A 17341-nucleotide genomic window follows, 5' to 3' on the forward strand; every position below is an offset into this window, starting at 1 on the left:
ACCAAATTTTGTTGTTTGCTGCCCAACTTCCAAACGTTAAGCAGCAAATTTGTGTCTCCATGTCGATCTTTATAGATCCGGGGAATGCCATGTAGATGTATCAAGTCGTTGGAGTGTCATTTAACACTAGAACATAATTTAGCAACACAGCATGCGTCCATCTAAATCGTGCAAGGAGGACTTGATCCATTTACGTGGCATTCCCCAGGTATATAATTTAGCAGCGACCAAGAAGATAGCATTATCGTTTTTCCCATCTAGATGATTCATGGTATCGTTAAAAGGGACAATTTCCATTATTCATGCCATATGAAAAAGAATCAATTCATATATACACGTCGAAATCTGGTAACATGGTGAAGGACAAGATAAAAATAAATGGAGCATCATATCCAAAGGCAATCTGGTAACATCGTGAAGGACAAGATTAGAAGTATATATGGAGCATCATATCCCGGTAACATTGGTGAAGAATAAGATGATTTTTTAAAGTATATGGAGCACCATATCAAAAGGCAATGAATCAAACATCTACTCCCCTTCAGATCTTGCATTCCCTTTGTAACCATACTGAAAGCAACAAGCAGACCGCTCTCATTTAGGAGCCGACGCAAAGAAAGTATGGCAGGTTATTCGATCCCTTTGTAACCATACTGAAAGCAACAAGTAGAATGCTCGTTTAGGAGCCGACGCAAAGAAAGTATAGCAGGTTATTCCCCACGAGAGCCCTTTTTGTACGTAGTGGCCTGTACAGCTTGTTTCCATTCCCAGTCTAACCTTGCGGCCTCCCCTGTATCCAACCGTCCAACGACCTTTCTTTCCTCACATCTAACCGTCCAAGCTAACTAGTTTTCTCTAAAAAGTTATTTTCCACTTTTTGCTTGAAAAGCCGTCTGCTTCACGATATTCACTATTTGCTAGGCGAATATATTTCTTATCAAGTCTTACATATTTATAGAGAGACCAACAGTGCAGCAGATTGGATGGCCATTTATACGGCTCATCGGCAATTTCGCCTGCAAAAATCAGACTTCTGTCTTGCCTCTCTTGCTATTTATTTTATTTTCTATTTTTTGGATAAGTCTCATATCCGTTATGTGCAATGCCGATGCACAAAAAAAAAAAAAAAAAAAAAAAAAAACACCTCACCAAAATTTCAAGATTCATAATTCCAAACAAAGGATGTTACTGTTCATAATAATAGATTTTTCTAAAATTCGGGGATGACATGTAATGAAATAATAGAAAGGATCTGCTTGAATACTTCTCCGCCTTACCCTTTTCAAACCTGTCTATACGCTGGCCTAAATTGGTATAACAAACCCTTTAGACACCCATATAGACACATTATATTACATATAAAAAGATTTTTAGGATATATAAGAAGATGAATATTTAGAAGGCACAAACAATTTTTTATTTTTTTATTTTTTTTGGTGCAACGGCAACTTATACGTGCCGAATATGGGTACAATTAATAAAATTAAAAAAAAATCAATTTTTTTCATTTCGAGAGAGAAGGATAAGCCTATCGCCTACTAATAATAATAAAAAAAAAAGGCAACCAGAGAATACAACGAATTGGAGCAGCAAATCACAACATATCCAATATACGGAAAGGCGTAGGAGGAGAGTACATCCCATTAAGTACATCACCTTCGTCACTATCACAATCACACCGTACACCACTGCGCGCATATATATACGTATATGGTAAGGGCCGGCACACGTAAACCGCGCACGCTTATTACAGTAGTATTATGCGCCCCACCTCTCGGGCGTCCGCGAGCTGACGGGCTCGATCAGGCGTGAGGAGGCTTGTCGACGTCCTCCAGGGGGCGGAACCAGGCCTTCTGGTCCAGCACCGAGGGACCATTCCCGGCCGGCGCGATCGGATCCCCGCCGGCAGCCGAGTTCTGGTCGGCGGGCCCGAAAACGCCGGTCTTCGGGTGCGGGCCCCAGTACTTGTCCGACTTCACCGGGATCACATCGTCCGGCACGATGCTTGGCCCTACCAGATCGTCGATGTTCTTATCGTATGTCGACGCGTGCACGCCCCTCCTGCATTACAGCAAAAAGATTCAAAGATGAACCAAAACATACACGTGTCCGTAAAAAAAGGATGGAATATGTCATATGTGGGATGCTATGGGATTGCCGGGCTATTCAGATATGTTTTTCGGAAGACGAACCGAGCTGCTGATTGAGTCGCCTCTTTTGCTGTACAGTTCTATGAATTCAGAAGATTCTAGTTTTGACTTATTTTACTAGTATTTTTATTAGTGATATAGCTAGATGTGGTTATGTGATAGCTACTTAAGCAGCCAAACCACCCAAAAAAAAAAAAAAAAAACACACACACACACACAATGCGATGGAACATGGAGCTCTCACCTTCACTCTTTTAAACGGCAAAGAGAGGGGTATTTTGGTAAATTAAGGGACTCTCGAGTCACGACAAGAGCCGGACGGGACGGTGCTTTAATTCAATAGATCCCACGTGCATCGGGATGGAAGGACAGTTCCACGAAAAGACCTAAATGCCCCTAATTGGATTCCTTAATTCATCAGCAAGTAATTTAAAGCTCATCATCAGGACCGTCCAAAGCAAACGGTCCAAAGCCGATGACAGGCTAATCTAACGGTTGCTATTGGTTAGGCAAGGTGATCTGAATGGATCGTATTCTGATTATCCGGATCGAGCATCGCCAACGTAGTGGATGCTTTCTGGCTCCCACCCGCAGTGTTTTGAATTTTTTTTTCCTTTTCTATAACCACTTACTTATACAGGAAAGGAAGAGGGAATAAGAGTAGGACAGAGCTTGGTACAGAAGAAGGCAGCGAAGATTGTACGGTGACTGACGGAGACGGTTATTGCAGTAGTTTTTCGACAAAAGAGTGCCAAAAAAAAACCCTACCATGATCAAAAATCTAGCCGGAAGATTTCATTCTCGGCAAATATTTTCGTTACATCAAACAAAAAGGCTCTTGTACTCGCTCCTTGTCTTGATTTTTTACAAGAAAAAATCGAAAAAATAAGAAAATAAAAAAAAAGAAAAAAATAGTGTTTAAAATAAATCAAGATAAGCATTTAGAAGGAATAGGATCGCTCAAGAGTTCAAATTCATTTAAATTTAATCACAAGTATCACGGTCGGCTCGGCTCGTGATCAGCCCCAATAGATTCATGCTGTAGTATCCTCTAGTCCAAATTATAGGCTAAGTCCACTCTAATATCATTTGCAAGAACTTAAGATTTCATCTAAAATGGCTAGTCGAAAGATATTACTTCAATTTTTTGATCCTATACAAAGATCGAAGATCCATCCAATGTAGGACTAAATATGTGCCCGCACACAGAACCTCACACAAAACAAACTATTGAGGAACAGAAACAGATCCGCGCCAAAGAAAGCTCAGCAGATCAGAAATAACTAAAATCCTACGGGAAAATAAGGGCATTCGAGAGAGATCATAGAGCGGAGATACCTAGAAGCCGAGGCCGCGAAGGAGGGGAAGGAAGCAGGATTTCGAGAGCCGGCCGCCCAGATCCGGTTCACGAAGCACTTCGCGAAGCTGCCTGCGAGCACTTGCCCCTTCGTATTGGCTGCCATACAAGAGAGATCAAGATCCCCTCGGATCGAGCTCGGTCTGAGAGAGTTTGGCCCGGAGGATGTGGGAGATTTCCAAAAAGAGAATGGTGGATGAAGAGAAAGAGACGGCAACGCCGTTGGGGTATTTATAGGCCAACCAAGCCCTCCAATCGCCCGCCTACCCGCCCATGTCCGTGCCACCTAACCCAAGGCCGAAGTTCGCCGTCTACTAACGAGCGGGGCGTAGACGGCGTTGGGGTTGTCGCCAATGGTGATGCGAATATGCGGGGGTATATTCCTTGGCGTCGCTTCAGATTTCCGAACGCCGTCCTGGATTCCGTTGGTCTCCCATATTTATGATCAAATGACAGAAGTAGTTGGCTAATGACTCATCGAATCCGATGCCAAAGATGGGAAATTGCAGCAATTTGACTTGGCAGTACAGTTCTCTAAAATAAGTTTTTTTTTAAAATAAAAAATTTATAAAAAAATTATTTACAGTTCGGTAATAAGATTTGTCTTTAGTAAACAAACTAAAAAATAATTTTAATACGACAAAATAACTAAAAAAGAATTATATAATATTATAAAATAGAGCATAATAAAATATAATATGTATTAATACATAAATATATAATATAGCATATTATTGTAATATAATATAATATTATTATAATATAATAATATAATATTGTCTACTATAGTGTAATAATATAATATAATTTGATATTATATAGCATAATATACCAATGTATTATGATATAATATAATATAAGAAAGGTATAAAGTATTATAATTATTATCATTATATATTCATATTATCTTTTTTTGTAATTATTATATTTTATCATGGGTATTTTGGTCCAAAAAGAAAAAAAATTTATAACTCAACACAAATTTCCGATGGGGCCTTAAAAGTGTTTTTCCGGTTTTGGAGCTTCTCTCAAAAAGCTGTTTTAGCTTTCTGGCAAATCTAAAATAGCTTTCCGATTTTTTTACCAAACATTCATATTCCATTTAAAAGTGCTTTTGGAGAATTTCTCGCTCTCTAAAAGCTAAGCTCTGCTAAACATGCCTTATACCCTAGTCACAATATTATGAGAATCGATGAAAATTTCTTCAATTATTTATAATTTTTCTCTTGACCAAATAATTCTATGATTTATTTTTCAAAAATAGATTTGTTCAGAACTCTTTAATTATTATTAAATTATAATTCTTTTTATTTATTATAAATTAATGATACTGTATATCAACTTTTTTTTGCTACCATTTGTTATTTTATCTCTTCTATAATTGTTTTAAAGTAATAGATTATAAAATATTTTTTTACTTTATATTTTAATTTTATTATTTTTCTGATTCTATATCATTCAAACTTTTTCCAATTTTTTGATGATTTTTTGAATTCAAAAGCATTATATCTAGACTAATTATTTTTAAATTCCAAACTTGTGACTACAATTTTACCTAAAAAATATACACATATAAACCATAATTTTATTATTACTAGTCATTGCATGGTTATTCCCTCTTTATTGAAGTAAATTATTATCTTTCATATGGTATAAGACCTAAAAAAAAATATTTTATTTAAAGAAAAGCATCTATTCTATTTAAATAAATACTAAAAATTATGCTTTCACCATCACATTGCATATGGTCCTAGTTTTGGAGATCCTAGCTCGGTCAGCTTGATCAGAACCTAATTTGGTTCAGAACTTAGATAATACATATTTTAAAATGCACTGTACTTCCAACAAACGTTCTTAATTTTCTTGGGTTCAAGGTCGATCTCCGATTCTATTGCCTTTCAATTTTGATATCGCAAAATTAATTTCACATTCAAAATTAAACCAAAGTTTAGCTGTTCTAATCCTCGCCCGAGTAAAGGAAGTCCTGCATTTTAACTTTGAAAGTTACAAGGAGAAAGATATTCTTGCATTTCCTCAATATCATTAATCCTGCAAGTAGTAGGGGGAAAAAAAAAAAACTCCTTATCATGGTGTTATTTGGACTGCTTGACGTCTCAAGAGAGTAACGGACGAATAACCCTTGCTATACCGTTTATCCTCCTTGCTATACTGTTTATCTCAAGATTTGCGCGCCTTGTCTTATCCTCCTTGCTATACCGTTTATTGAGAGACACACAGCCGATCCTGAAAGATTTATGGCCGGCCCAACTGGATTGGAACACCTTCCAATAAATGTCAGTGATAGTTTTTTTGATGGCCTACATATCTCTCGCTTGGATACGACCTAAACTAATGGTTTCTTTGACTAATTTAGTTGGTGCCGGCACCACATGACAAGCTCGCTAGATGCTTTCCAATCTTATGAGTTATCTTTATACGCCACAGTGTACCTTCGTCATTTCTCAGCACGCGTACCACATATCTCGAGTGGGCTGTACTTTAACCTATCGATCCTATCTACTTAAAAAAAAAAAAAAATCCGCACACGTGAGAGGTAACCAAGACTGTGGCATCTTCTTCTCGTTAGTGGTCAAATGCTTATAAGTTAATTAAATATATAAGGGAGAAGATGGTGGTTGCTTTCATAATGATTATAAGTTAATTAACTCTCTGCATGTTTAGATAGAATCTGTGGGTTTATAGTATCTTAAATATGTAAAACAAAACATGCATCCTGCTGAATGGCGCAATTCATGCATCAGTTTTATAGTTAAATATATCGATATGTTACGATTAGTGGCTTGGCCAACCTTCAGCTTATCCATGATCTTCAGAAAAGACATGCAGACCGATGAATTAAATATATCGATATGTTACGATTAGTGGCATGGTTCATGCGCCAACTTTTGTAATTAAATATATCGATGGGTTGTGAATAATGCCTTGGCCATCCTTTAAGAAACCCATAATTCTTAAAAAGACCAGAAAGAGAAGCAATATGGAGGTGATGGCATCCATGCCACCTCGATCTTATCAAATTTTATTTTATTTTGTGGTTATAATAGTTGCAGCAATCTTGGGGGAAGAGCTAGAAGGGCCAGGCATGCTGCATGCAATTGCGACCCATTAGAACTCGAGTTGGCGGGGTCTGACCAGGGCCCAATAAAGATGAAACCAGACCGGTCCGGTCGGGTCCGACTCGTTTGGGTTGGGAAAACGAGGGAAGGCGTCGGCGTTAGACCTCTCGGGTTAACGCCATGTGCAGCCCTCTCGAAGCCATATATAACGCTATCTTTGCGAACCGAGTTCTTTCTTGCAATAAACCCTAGACATTAGAATTTTACCTCGCGAATTATTCCTGCAGAAGAAATTAACGCTCATTTCAACTAAATCTCTTCTTCTTCTTCCACCACTTGATCTGCTCGTACTCCCCTTTTCCAGTCTCCCCATTCTTTGAATTCTCCTTGCCGAACGTCATTAAATAAAATAGGGTTTTTCATTGTCTTGCTTTTTGTGTCAAAATAGAAGAGTTAGCCGAGCGTTTTCCAGTAAGGCAACGAGCTGAATTAGAAGTAGAGTGCTACTTGTGACACTCTTTGAAGACGTGTTTTTTTTCTTAATTCGAGCAAGTTTTTGCTCCTATGCGAAGTTTAACTTGAGTTGGTCCAGGAGGATTGCCACGAATTTGAAGGGGTTGAAGATTTGCTTTATCTTGTAGTTGTATCACGTACGAGCTAGATCATGTTATATAATAACAAAATGACAGATATCCAATGAGAACTACAAAAGATTCCGTGTAAATAAATATGAGCAGGCCAAACGTAACCACGCTTACCGTCGAGCCAGCCTGCCATTTGCGAGTTCCGAATAGCGAAAGATCTTACCCAGGTCATGTATACCTGCTTGGCTCAGCCAAAGCAATTCCATCCAAGCTTCATAAAAAGATACGTGTGGATGGACATGCAGCAATAGTTTACAAGATCACAAAAACAACTAGAAATGTAACCAAACCAAAAAAAAGAAATGTCAGGATAACAAATATAGTTCTAAGGGGGGCGAGGATAGCACATTCCTCTTGCATCAGGTTCCAGCAGCATCACAAAATTTATCTATTGTTGAATAATCACAACCCAAGGTCCCAAAAGGTTTCCTGAACTTTTATTCACTTGAAGACTCAATTCAACATATCCAAAACTACAATGAAACCAATCATGTAACCAGAAAGGAAACTATTCCTTATATGACAGCAGAGCTTGTATGCGTGAAGGCCATCCTCGCCGGCAAAAGAACTCCACATCGTACCTTACCATTAGGGGAAAAAATTTCAATAAAACAAATTAAGCGCTGAAAAATCAGGGAACATACATTATGAGATAAAGATGCATCAATTTATTCACCTTAAGATTCATTCGACTTGACGATGAAATTCTGACGGCTGATAGGGTTCATGACAACTGGTGGTCCAGCAGTTCGAGGCCAGGCTTGAAACTTTTGATCAGTTGCTTCCCACCACTCCTTGTCAGCAACGGTCTTTGGAGTGGTGCCTGGCTTTAGGAAACACAACAGCTAAGTATGATTTCAATAAGATGAAAGCAGGTTTTCTACAAAGATTTGTTTTATCTACCTCCAAATATCTTCTTTTCAGCAATAACTGTATCAAATAGATATGCAATTGCGAAGGATGCAGCCACACCTCCAATGTATTTGGCTGCCATGTCTGGACTTAACTGATGAAAAATTTCCAAATCATCAATGATGGTCAATGAACATGTAGCACAATCCAGAATTTGTCTCAAATCCACAGCATGGCAATTTGGTATAAGAGGAATAACAAAGGAGAATAATACAGGAGAATACATAGAAAACACTGACATTGTATCTAATACTGCAGGAACCCATCCCTGATATATACATTAATTCGATTAATTAGGACATATCAACAACATATATAAATGGTATATATGGCTATACCAGACCGGTGGTGAATCTCATTAATGGCAAGCCTACTCAAGATTGACATAATCTCAAAAACTGAATTATATCAGATAGTGGACTCTCCCAATCATGAGAGCTAGATCTGATGATCTCTAGTATGTCTCAAATTAAATTTTCCAAGCATGTCTTTTATGGAATAACATCAAATTAAGATAAACTGGGGCTAGTGAAAATGATGTGGATGCACAAGTTATGAGATAATTAAAAGTTGAAATATTTATATTGCCATTTTTTAAGAGAGAGAGCTCAGAGCTCCAAACTTAGAAACTAACGCATACTAGTTCACTCAAATATATCATAAATGTTGACTTTTCTACAATCTTAAATTGAACAAAAAAGCAAATGCACATATGAAATTGATTCAACGTTTTAAGTATCCAAGAGTCATCTTGCTGGTTGCTACCATGGTAATGATTTTATCCCAATTATAGAAAAATTATTGAATTTTACAATCTTTCTAGGCACAATGATACTGAGTTATTCTTCAACAATCATAGCCATCAAGAGTTACTCGGTCACAATTTCACAATTTCTTTATGATTGTGTTAAGTAATTCTCCTGTAATACAATTTATTGTTCTACATATTGTTGTTGGTGGGAAGGTTCCTGCAAATGATCAGTATACTTGCCAATTTTCTGCTTGTTTTTCACATGATTAATAATATAGACATCTCAATATGCTCACGTTCTCTATCTTTTTTTCTTTTTCCCTTTCTTTAGTGAATGAATTCCTTCAGAACTGGATTTTTTCCCATTTTCTGGTTCCAAATATATATCCCAAGCTGAAGTATTCCTGCATGCTAGGATTGTGACTGAGCGATGCGGTCCCTTGGATACCGCCATAAATTATTGCTATCTTTTTGAGTTATTTCCTATTTGAACTAGGGTCACTTTTCTTACTTGTCCTATTACAATTAGGTCAATGATTATTAATTGTATTTTCTTTTTAGAGTTAGGGTTCCTACTTTGGTTAGGGGTTGATCCTCATGTAAGCGTAGATGCCGTACGGCTTTCCATCGTTGAATAAAATTTCAAGCTCTTGTTTTTGGAGGCTAATCACCCTCAAAGTGATTCTTAGAAGCCTGACCCCCTCGAATTGGTCATTCCAAAATCTGTTTTCTTCTATGTTATAACCGGGTTTGTATCATCTGGTATCAAAGCCATGGCCTTAGGAATGCATGCTCAAGTTTGGGCACGAACAGAGATCAAAATTGAGTCTCTGAAAGACAAGACAGAACGGTACATGGTAGAGATCCAAGAGATTTGGGAAGCCACCGACTGAAAGGCCCGTGACATGGACGATTTGAAGAACCTGATCACGGCCATGATCTCAAATATGGCCGATCTCACAATCAATCTGCAATGGGTGAAAATCAGCGAGTGGTGAAAGATTTGGCCATATATTAATCGTAGGGAGGGATTTGACCCCTAATTTGAGTCAAAGGGATTGATCCAACTGTAGATTTCATGACTCGAATTACCTCATTTTGATGGAGAGGATCCTAATGGTTGGGTTTCCTAGGCTGAGCAATTTTAACCTCGCGCCAAAATCACAAAAATGTTCCTTTAGCCTCCTTCCACCTCAAAAAGGAAGCACTCTAGTGGTACCCGTGGATTGAACAGAGGTTTGAGGTATAGCATCATGAAAAGGGTTCATGGAAGGGCTATGGAGTCATTTCAGCCCAACTATGTAAGAGGATTATACAGGAGAACTTACCAAGCTCCAATAGACCCCCACCGTACGTGAGCATCAACCCCGATTTGAGCGACCTGCTAATTGTACAACGAGAATAATCGATAAATTCTTTATGACCTGTTTTGTGAGTGGGCTCAAGGAGGAACTAAAATATGAAGTTCGTTGGTTCTAACTACTATGACAAGGGCTATTGGATTGGCCAGACTTAAGGAGGAATAGTTACTCTATGAAAATTGAATAAGGTAAATACTGCACCTTCTTCCAATCCTATACCTAATCCTCATCCTCCACCTACACCAATTAAGCAATTAATGCCATTTGAGGGGAAGTCTAGGAGAGAGAAAGGGTTGTGCTATAATTGCGATGAGAAATTTGGTCCTGGTCATAAATGTAAGACCCAACAATTATTCTTTATTGACGGTGATTGGTCGGATGATAAGCAAGAGGAGCTTGAAGGAAAGGAGGAAACACTTGGGGATTTGTCATTGGAAATCTCTATGCATGCCATGATTGGAGCTTTGTCTCCTCAAACAATGCAAGTCAAAGCAGAGCTCAAGAAGCAACCGATTACCATTCTTATTGACTATGGGAGTTCACACGATTTTATTCATCTTGATCTACTCAAGCACCTCAACTTCCAATGGTCTTGACAACAAAGCTCTTGAGGTCATGGTAGCAAACAGGTAGCATATAAGAATGCAAGGTATATGTGATAATCTTCCAATGTCTATGCAAGGATTAATTTGACATCCGATTTCTATATGGTTCCTCTCCATGGGTGTGATGCAGTGTTAGGGGCATATTTGCTTCGCACCCTAGGCCTATTTTATGGGATTTCTCTATAGTTTTGATGCAATTTAACATCCAAGGATAAAAACACACATTGAAAGGCTCTAGAAATCCTCCCACGCAGATTGTTTGTACCCTTCCATTGAAAAGATGGTAGCCAAGGGGAGGAGCCACTACGTACATGACCCTGTATTTTGTGGAAGGTGGTAAGCCGAAAGAAGACTTGCCTGACAGTCACCCTCTTAAAATCCAGAATAGAATCCAATCTAAAGAAATGTTAGAGAGTGGGATTATCCAACTACAACAACCCATGCTCATCACCAATGTTGCTAGTGCGGAAATGTGATAGCATGTGGTGGATGTCCATTGATGACAAAGCACTAAATAATATCATCGTGAAGGATAAGTTTGCAATTCCTACAATTAATGAATTATAGGATGAACTCTATGGTGCTGCTTATTTTTTCAAGTTGGATCTCAAATCGGGCTCCCATCAAGCTCGTGTCCATGAAAAAGATATTCCAAAGACTGCATTCCACACTCATGAGGGCCACTATGAATTCGTGTTTATGCCTTTTAGCTCAACTAATGCTCCTTCTACTATCCAAAGCCTCTTGAATACTATCTTTCGTTCATATTTGCAGAAGTTTGTCTCAGTTTTCTTTGATGACATCTTAATATACAGCCCGACTTAGAAGGATCATCTTTCTCATTTGAAGATCAAAACTCTTCGTAAGCATAAACTATTTGTCAAACAACCAAAGTGTGTTTTTGGTCCGGTACAGGTGGAATATTTGGCTAATATTATATCACAAGATGGTGTTGCCATGGCTCCCCAGGAGATGTCTAGAATGTTGGAATACCCTACACCAAAGACACTTGCATGCCCTCAAGGGTACCTTGGGGCGGATTAGCTAATACACAAAGTTTGTCAAGGATTATGGAAAGATCTCTGCACCATTGACTACCTTATGGAAGAAGGACTCGTTCCAGCGGAGGCAATATTTAATCTTTTGAAGAAAACCATGATGTCTACCCTTATTTTGGCTCTACCGGATTTTCCAAGCTATTTGAGGTTGAGTGTGGCACCTCTGGAGTCAGAATTGGAGCAAATCTTATGCAAGGGAGACCACTAGCTTTTACTAGTAAGGCACTATCAGAAAAGCATCTAGGACACTCAACCTATACAAAGGAGATGTTGGCAATCTTGCATGCAATTAATACATGGCAATACTATTTGATAGGCCAACATTTCATTATTTGTACAGACGACCATAGCTTAAAGTATATCAAGGATCAAAGACCCTCTACTGAAGTACAAAAAAAAAATGGACGGCGAAACTTATGGGCTAACAATGAAACGGTCAATCTGAAGTGGTCAACCAAAAACTTATCTCATGTGTTTTATAGGATAGCAACCAAAATGGGGGTCTAAGTGCCTTCAATGGGCAGACTGGTGGTATAATACCTCCTTCCATATCTCTACCAAAATGACTTCCTATAAGGTTGTATATGGTCAGCCGCCACCCACCGAGGTATCCTATATTCCAGGATCTACTATTGTCCACCAGGTGGATATTGAGTCAAGAGACAGATCGGATTCTTCGTTTATTAAAGAACCTAGAAGCAGCTCGAAGCCGAATGAAGTATCAAGCTAATAAGCACATAACTAAAAGGTCCTTTGAAGTTGGCGACATGATTTACCTGCAGTTGCAGCCACACCGATAACTATATGGCAATATGAAGCTTTCTCCTCGATTTTATGATCCCTTTAAAATTTTGGTGAAAATTGGTTTTGGTTTGCCTACAGGATCCAAAATTCATCCTGTTTTTATGTGTCCAACTTGAAGAGGAGAGTGGATCCTAAAACAATAGTGTTTACACAAGTACCAGACTTTTCAGAAAATGGTGAGCTCCAAATTTAACCTGTTGCAATTTTGGATCACAAGATAGTAAAGAAAAATAATGACGCAGGGACTATGGTGTTGGTCTAGTGGTCAAACCTTGCCCTTGAGGAAGCTACTTGGGAATATTTATACAAATTGCAAGAGAAGCTTTCAAATTTCCAACCTTGAGGACCAAGCTAATCTCTTAGAGGGAGAGGAATGATGCTGTCCCTTGAATGCCGCCGTAAATTATTGCAATCCTTTTTCAGCTATTTCCTATTTGAACTAGGTTTACTATTCTTTCTTTTCCTATTAGAATTAGGTCAATAATTATTAATTATATTTTCTTTCTAGAGTTAAGTATTCCTACTTTGGTCACGGATTGATCTCTATATAAGTCATATAGCTTTTCATTGTTGAATAAAATTTCAGACTCCTGTCTTTGGAGGCTAATCACCCTTGATGTGATTGTTGGAGGACCCCCTTGAAGGGGTCATTCAAAAATCCATTTTCTTCTACAATACGACTGGTTCATATCAGACAACGGGTAGCATGGATCTAATTGGGACACTGTTAGGATTCGCTAGTCACGCTACACTCCACAAAAACCTAAATGAAGCATGCAGGTATGCCCTATGATAAGAAGGATGAAATCATTCCTCGATCTTCTACTTCACTATTAAATGATTGCTTAGTTGTGGGTAGGACATCACAGAGACTTCCAATAGACGAAAATAGCTACATCTACCTTTCTACTGAAATAAACTAGGGTGACCAAAATTTAATAAGATAGAGGAAATGAATGCCATTTTCCGAAATCATGGTGTATTCACAAAGAAAGTATGACTTTTAAGACCGGCAAAAGGGTAGAGAGGAGCATTGATCCATTAAAGTTCTGTATCCAAAGCTCACAGGCATCATATGCCATTTGATTCATGTTTCCCCCCTTAGTTTCCATCTTCTTGGTAGAAGTTCTTGCACAAATTGAAGACAAACAAGATCCGAGGAGATATCACAAACCCAGATACAAAAAAAATATACAAATTATTTTCAGAAACAAAAAAGAAAACAAGAATTCAACTAAAAATGGCATCCAAGAGCACTTATTTTTCTTAGAAATCAATGTCTTGAAGATTTTATCTAAAAAATCAAACAAACCATATATCTTAAAACCTCATAATATACATATACATATATATTGATTCTTTTGATACTATGGAACTCTTCCTTAGCCCCCACCTTAAGCTTCTTCTTCTTATTTGCAATGAAGTAATTAATGACAGAAGCAAAAAAAAATCCATAACAAGTTTAAGCTTCATTAAAAAAATAATAATTAAACACGACAAAATATAACCTACTTATATAACAGAATATATAGTCCTATGGCGAACCCTCTTGGACACACGCAAAGTCAAACCTTACTAATCATAACCTGAGATATTGATATATAAATTTCTCGAACAAAACACCAAACACAAAAACAAGATGTGTTTGGATCCAGGATGATTTGATCAACAACTAAGAAATTTCAAGCGATCAATTTAAATGGTAACCTGAAAAGACTCCATCCTAAATACTATATCAAGGCATAGTTGCCACCATGAATTTTTAAATTCTCTAATGAAAATAATCAGAGAAAGCTTGAACAGCATTAATTTTTCATGAGCTACCAATATAGTTTCGCCATTCCTCTCTAAAAATTGTCTCGCCACGACCTTGTTCTAGTAAGTTCAACATACCAATGTGCAGTAGCATTCTCCAAAAGAAAGTTTAAGCATCTTAAAGCATACATGTTCTCAACCTAATGAAAAAAAAGGTCCATTGTTTGTCTAAACTGAAGAGCTGGGAAGGACCCATTGCTCCCCGTCCCTCCAACATACTTAACTTGTAAACAATACCGCTGTATTTTAAAGATTTTTTTTCAAACGTTTCAAAATGCTCAGATGATCTAAAGAATCTCAAAAATCGAAGGTTGAAGGATAAAACTGATGCTCAAGAAGCCATATTGCATCAAATTCTAATCAAAAACTAACCAACGCATTAAACAATAACCCTAAATCCGATTAAGAGAGCAAGACCACAGATCGAAACGGCATGATTGATTACAGAGAGATAGAGAGAGAATATCGAGCAAAGTCCGCAATTTCTCCGTTCAAAACAGATCGCAACGGGACAAACCTAGATTGATTAAAAGAGAGATAGAGAGAAGATCGAGCAAAGAACTTGATTCCTCCGAAGACCACCGATTGGAACGGGTAGAGAGAGATAGATACGGAAGATCAAGCAAAGATCTTGATTCTTCCGTTTAAGAGAACAAGACCACAGATCGGAACAAACCCCGGAATCACTAGAGCGAGATAGAGAGAGAAGATCGGAACTTAATTCCTCCGTTTAAGAGAGCAAAACCACAGATAGGAACGGGACAAACCCTAGATCCATTAAAGAGAGAGAGAGAGGATCGAGCAAGGAACCTGATTCCTCTGTTTAAGAGAGGAACACTACAGATCGGAACGGGACAAACACTACATCCATTAAAGAAAGATATAGGGAGAACTGATTCCTCCGTTTAAGAGAGCAAGGCAACAGATCGGAACGTGACAAACCCTAGGTTGATTTACTAAAAAAGAGAGAGAGAAGATCGAGCAAAGAATTTTGAGTCCACAAAACACAGTATATAAGATAAACAATCGAGAAAAAAAAAACTGCAGAAATCGAAATTTATCACCTTCAAGTCGGCGGCTCTCGCGATCTTCTCGAGGAACTTCCGAACTCGTCCAAAGAAATGACAGCCGGCAAATGCCTGCATAAAAGTATAAATTAACCTCCAATCGATCCACCAGTTCGCCATTGTTTCTAGGCCGAACCAAACCGGTGGGCGAAGTTGGGTTCGCCTGCAATGACCGGTCCAACTGGACCGGCCTGTTCTTCCACGAAGAGGCCTCTGCATCGCCGTTGGAGCCACCGGCGGCCATCATTGCCTACCGAACTGACCGTCCGGAGCCTCTCCTGCCTCGGAGATCTAGGGGAACCATCTCGTCCCCCGTTTGAGATCGTAGATTCTCTCTCGGGGTCTCTCTCTCTGGGGTTCCCCCGGCCACCCCGTCGTCGTGCCCGTGACACCGCTCAGACTGATTCCTCTCAGGTCCCCTTTTCACCATGTTTCCCCACCGGCTCTCTCTCCCCCAGTCATCTCCCGAGCCACCGGCATCCGCCGCTTTGCCGGCGGCTGGACCCGAATTTCCCCATCTCCATGCCCACGTTCCAAGGCCGTCTCACACCTTCTCTCCACCGGCTGCCGGGCACCAACACCCCTGCTCCATCACCGCATCTCCTGTATTTACTTTCCATCCCCCGGCCGCCGGGAGCCAACCCCCCCTTCTCTTCAGTTGGTTTCCTCGCCAGCCTCTGCTTAGTTCGTGGTCCGGCCAGTGACCGTTGAACTGGTGCCGGTCCACCTTGGTCTTGTCGGCGGGCATGACTCCGCCGCTCTCTTTTTAACTGCCGGATCTAGCCGGTGAGCATTCAAGCTAGGGGCTCGATCAGGATCTTAGCTCGATCCAATGTCGGATCAAAGCCTGCATACCTCTTTTCCCACCGTGATCTCCGTCCCCAAATCCACCCCATTTTTTCCTGCTGCTGATTGATGCTGCCTTTGAGAACCCTACCTCCCCTCTTGATTCCATCGCTCGGAGCCAGGCTACTCTTGGTCGCCCACTACCACCTGGCTGGCCTTATTTTCTTCCATCGGATTCGATCATTCGGACATGAAAAAAGCAAATTTATATCCTACATCTTTAGTTCAGAAAAAATTATATTCTTCTTTATTTGTTTAATTTTAATAATTAATTCAGATCAAGATAGGCCAAAGCAATATGGAATTAGATAGTTTTCAACATCAAACTTTGAAATTAAAATAAATAAATAAATAAATGATCGGTTTAAATGGTATGGTTGATCATAAGTGGGTGAGTTTGCAGGTTTCTATGAGAATAAATAATTCTAACTATATAAAAGTTTAATATTAACTCGATTGAATATGTTAGAGGTATAATATGGACAAGAAATAATGGAGAAGCGATAGATAAGGCTTCAAGTGGAGAACCCATAGTTCCTACAATTTGGGATAAGATACAAGGATGAGTTACAACTACTATTGAGTTTGGACCTCTTTAGATCACCAAACACAAATTGCAGCTTGGCCTAATTCAGCCACCATGATACACACGATATTCTGTCATTGCATGGCACATCCAGACTGCAAAGATAATGTACTAAGACCATAACAACATCCTTTTGTTTTAAATATGTCCAACTTTGAGGGGCATCAAAGACCTTTAATTCAACCACCTTACTTAAAAGTCCTCTAGTCAAACATAAATTATGGATGGATCTGCTCTAATACCATTTGTAATAATTTAAGAACTCACCCAAAAAAAATAGCCGAAAGGTAATATTTGATCCATGCCTT

The 17341-nt window shown here is 38.9% G+C and overlaps 2 protein-coding genes across 2 annotated transcripts; both read right to left on the reverse strand.

The window, feature by feature from the left end:
• Positions 1–1581: 1581 nt before the first annotated feature.
• Positions 1582–3725, reverse strand: LOC103713035 (late embryogenesis abundant protein At5g17165-like). Its single transcript, XM_017844259.5, has 2 exons — positions 3489–3725; positions 1582–2061 (listed from the first exon to the last, which is right to left on the reverse strand). The coding sequence occupies exons 1-2, from the start codon at positions 3611–3613 to the stop codon at positions 1803–1805; spliced, it is 384 nt and encodes a 127-aa protein (XP_017699748.3). The 5' UTR covers positions 3614–3725; the 3' UTR covers positions 1582–1802.
• Positions 3726–7442: 3717 nt separating this feature from the next.
• LOC103698880 (uncharacterized) lies at positions 7443–15756 on the reverse strand. Its single transcript, XM_008780929.6, has 4 exons — positions 15599–15756; positions 8132–8234; positions 7905–8051; positions 7443–7809 (listed from the first exon to the last, which is right to left on the reverse strand). Exons 1-3 carry the CDS (start codon positions 15719–15721, stop codon positions 7906–7908), a joined length of 372 nt encoding a protein of 123 aa, XP_008779151.4. The 5' UTR covers positions 15722–15756; the 3' UTR covers positions 7443–7809; position 7905.
• Between the last annotated feature and the right edge of the window lie 1585 nt (positions 15757–17341).

Source organism: Phoenix dactylifera, chromosome 6, assembly GCF_051530095.1.
Source record: "Phoenix dactylifera cultivar Ajwa chromosome 6, Ajwa_hap1_PhDact_Kaust_v1.1, whole genome shotgun sequence".
Lineage (NCBI taxonomy): Eukaryota > Viridiplantae > Streptophyta > Magnoliopsida > Arecales > Arecaceae > Phoenix > Phoenix dactylifera.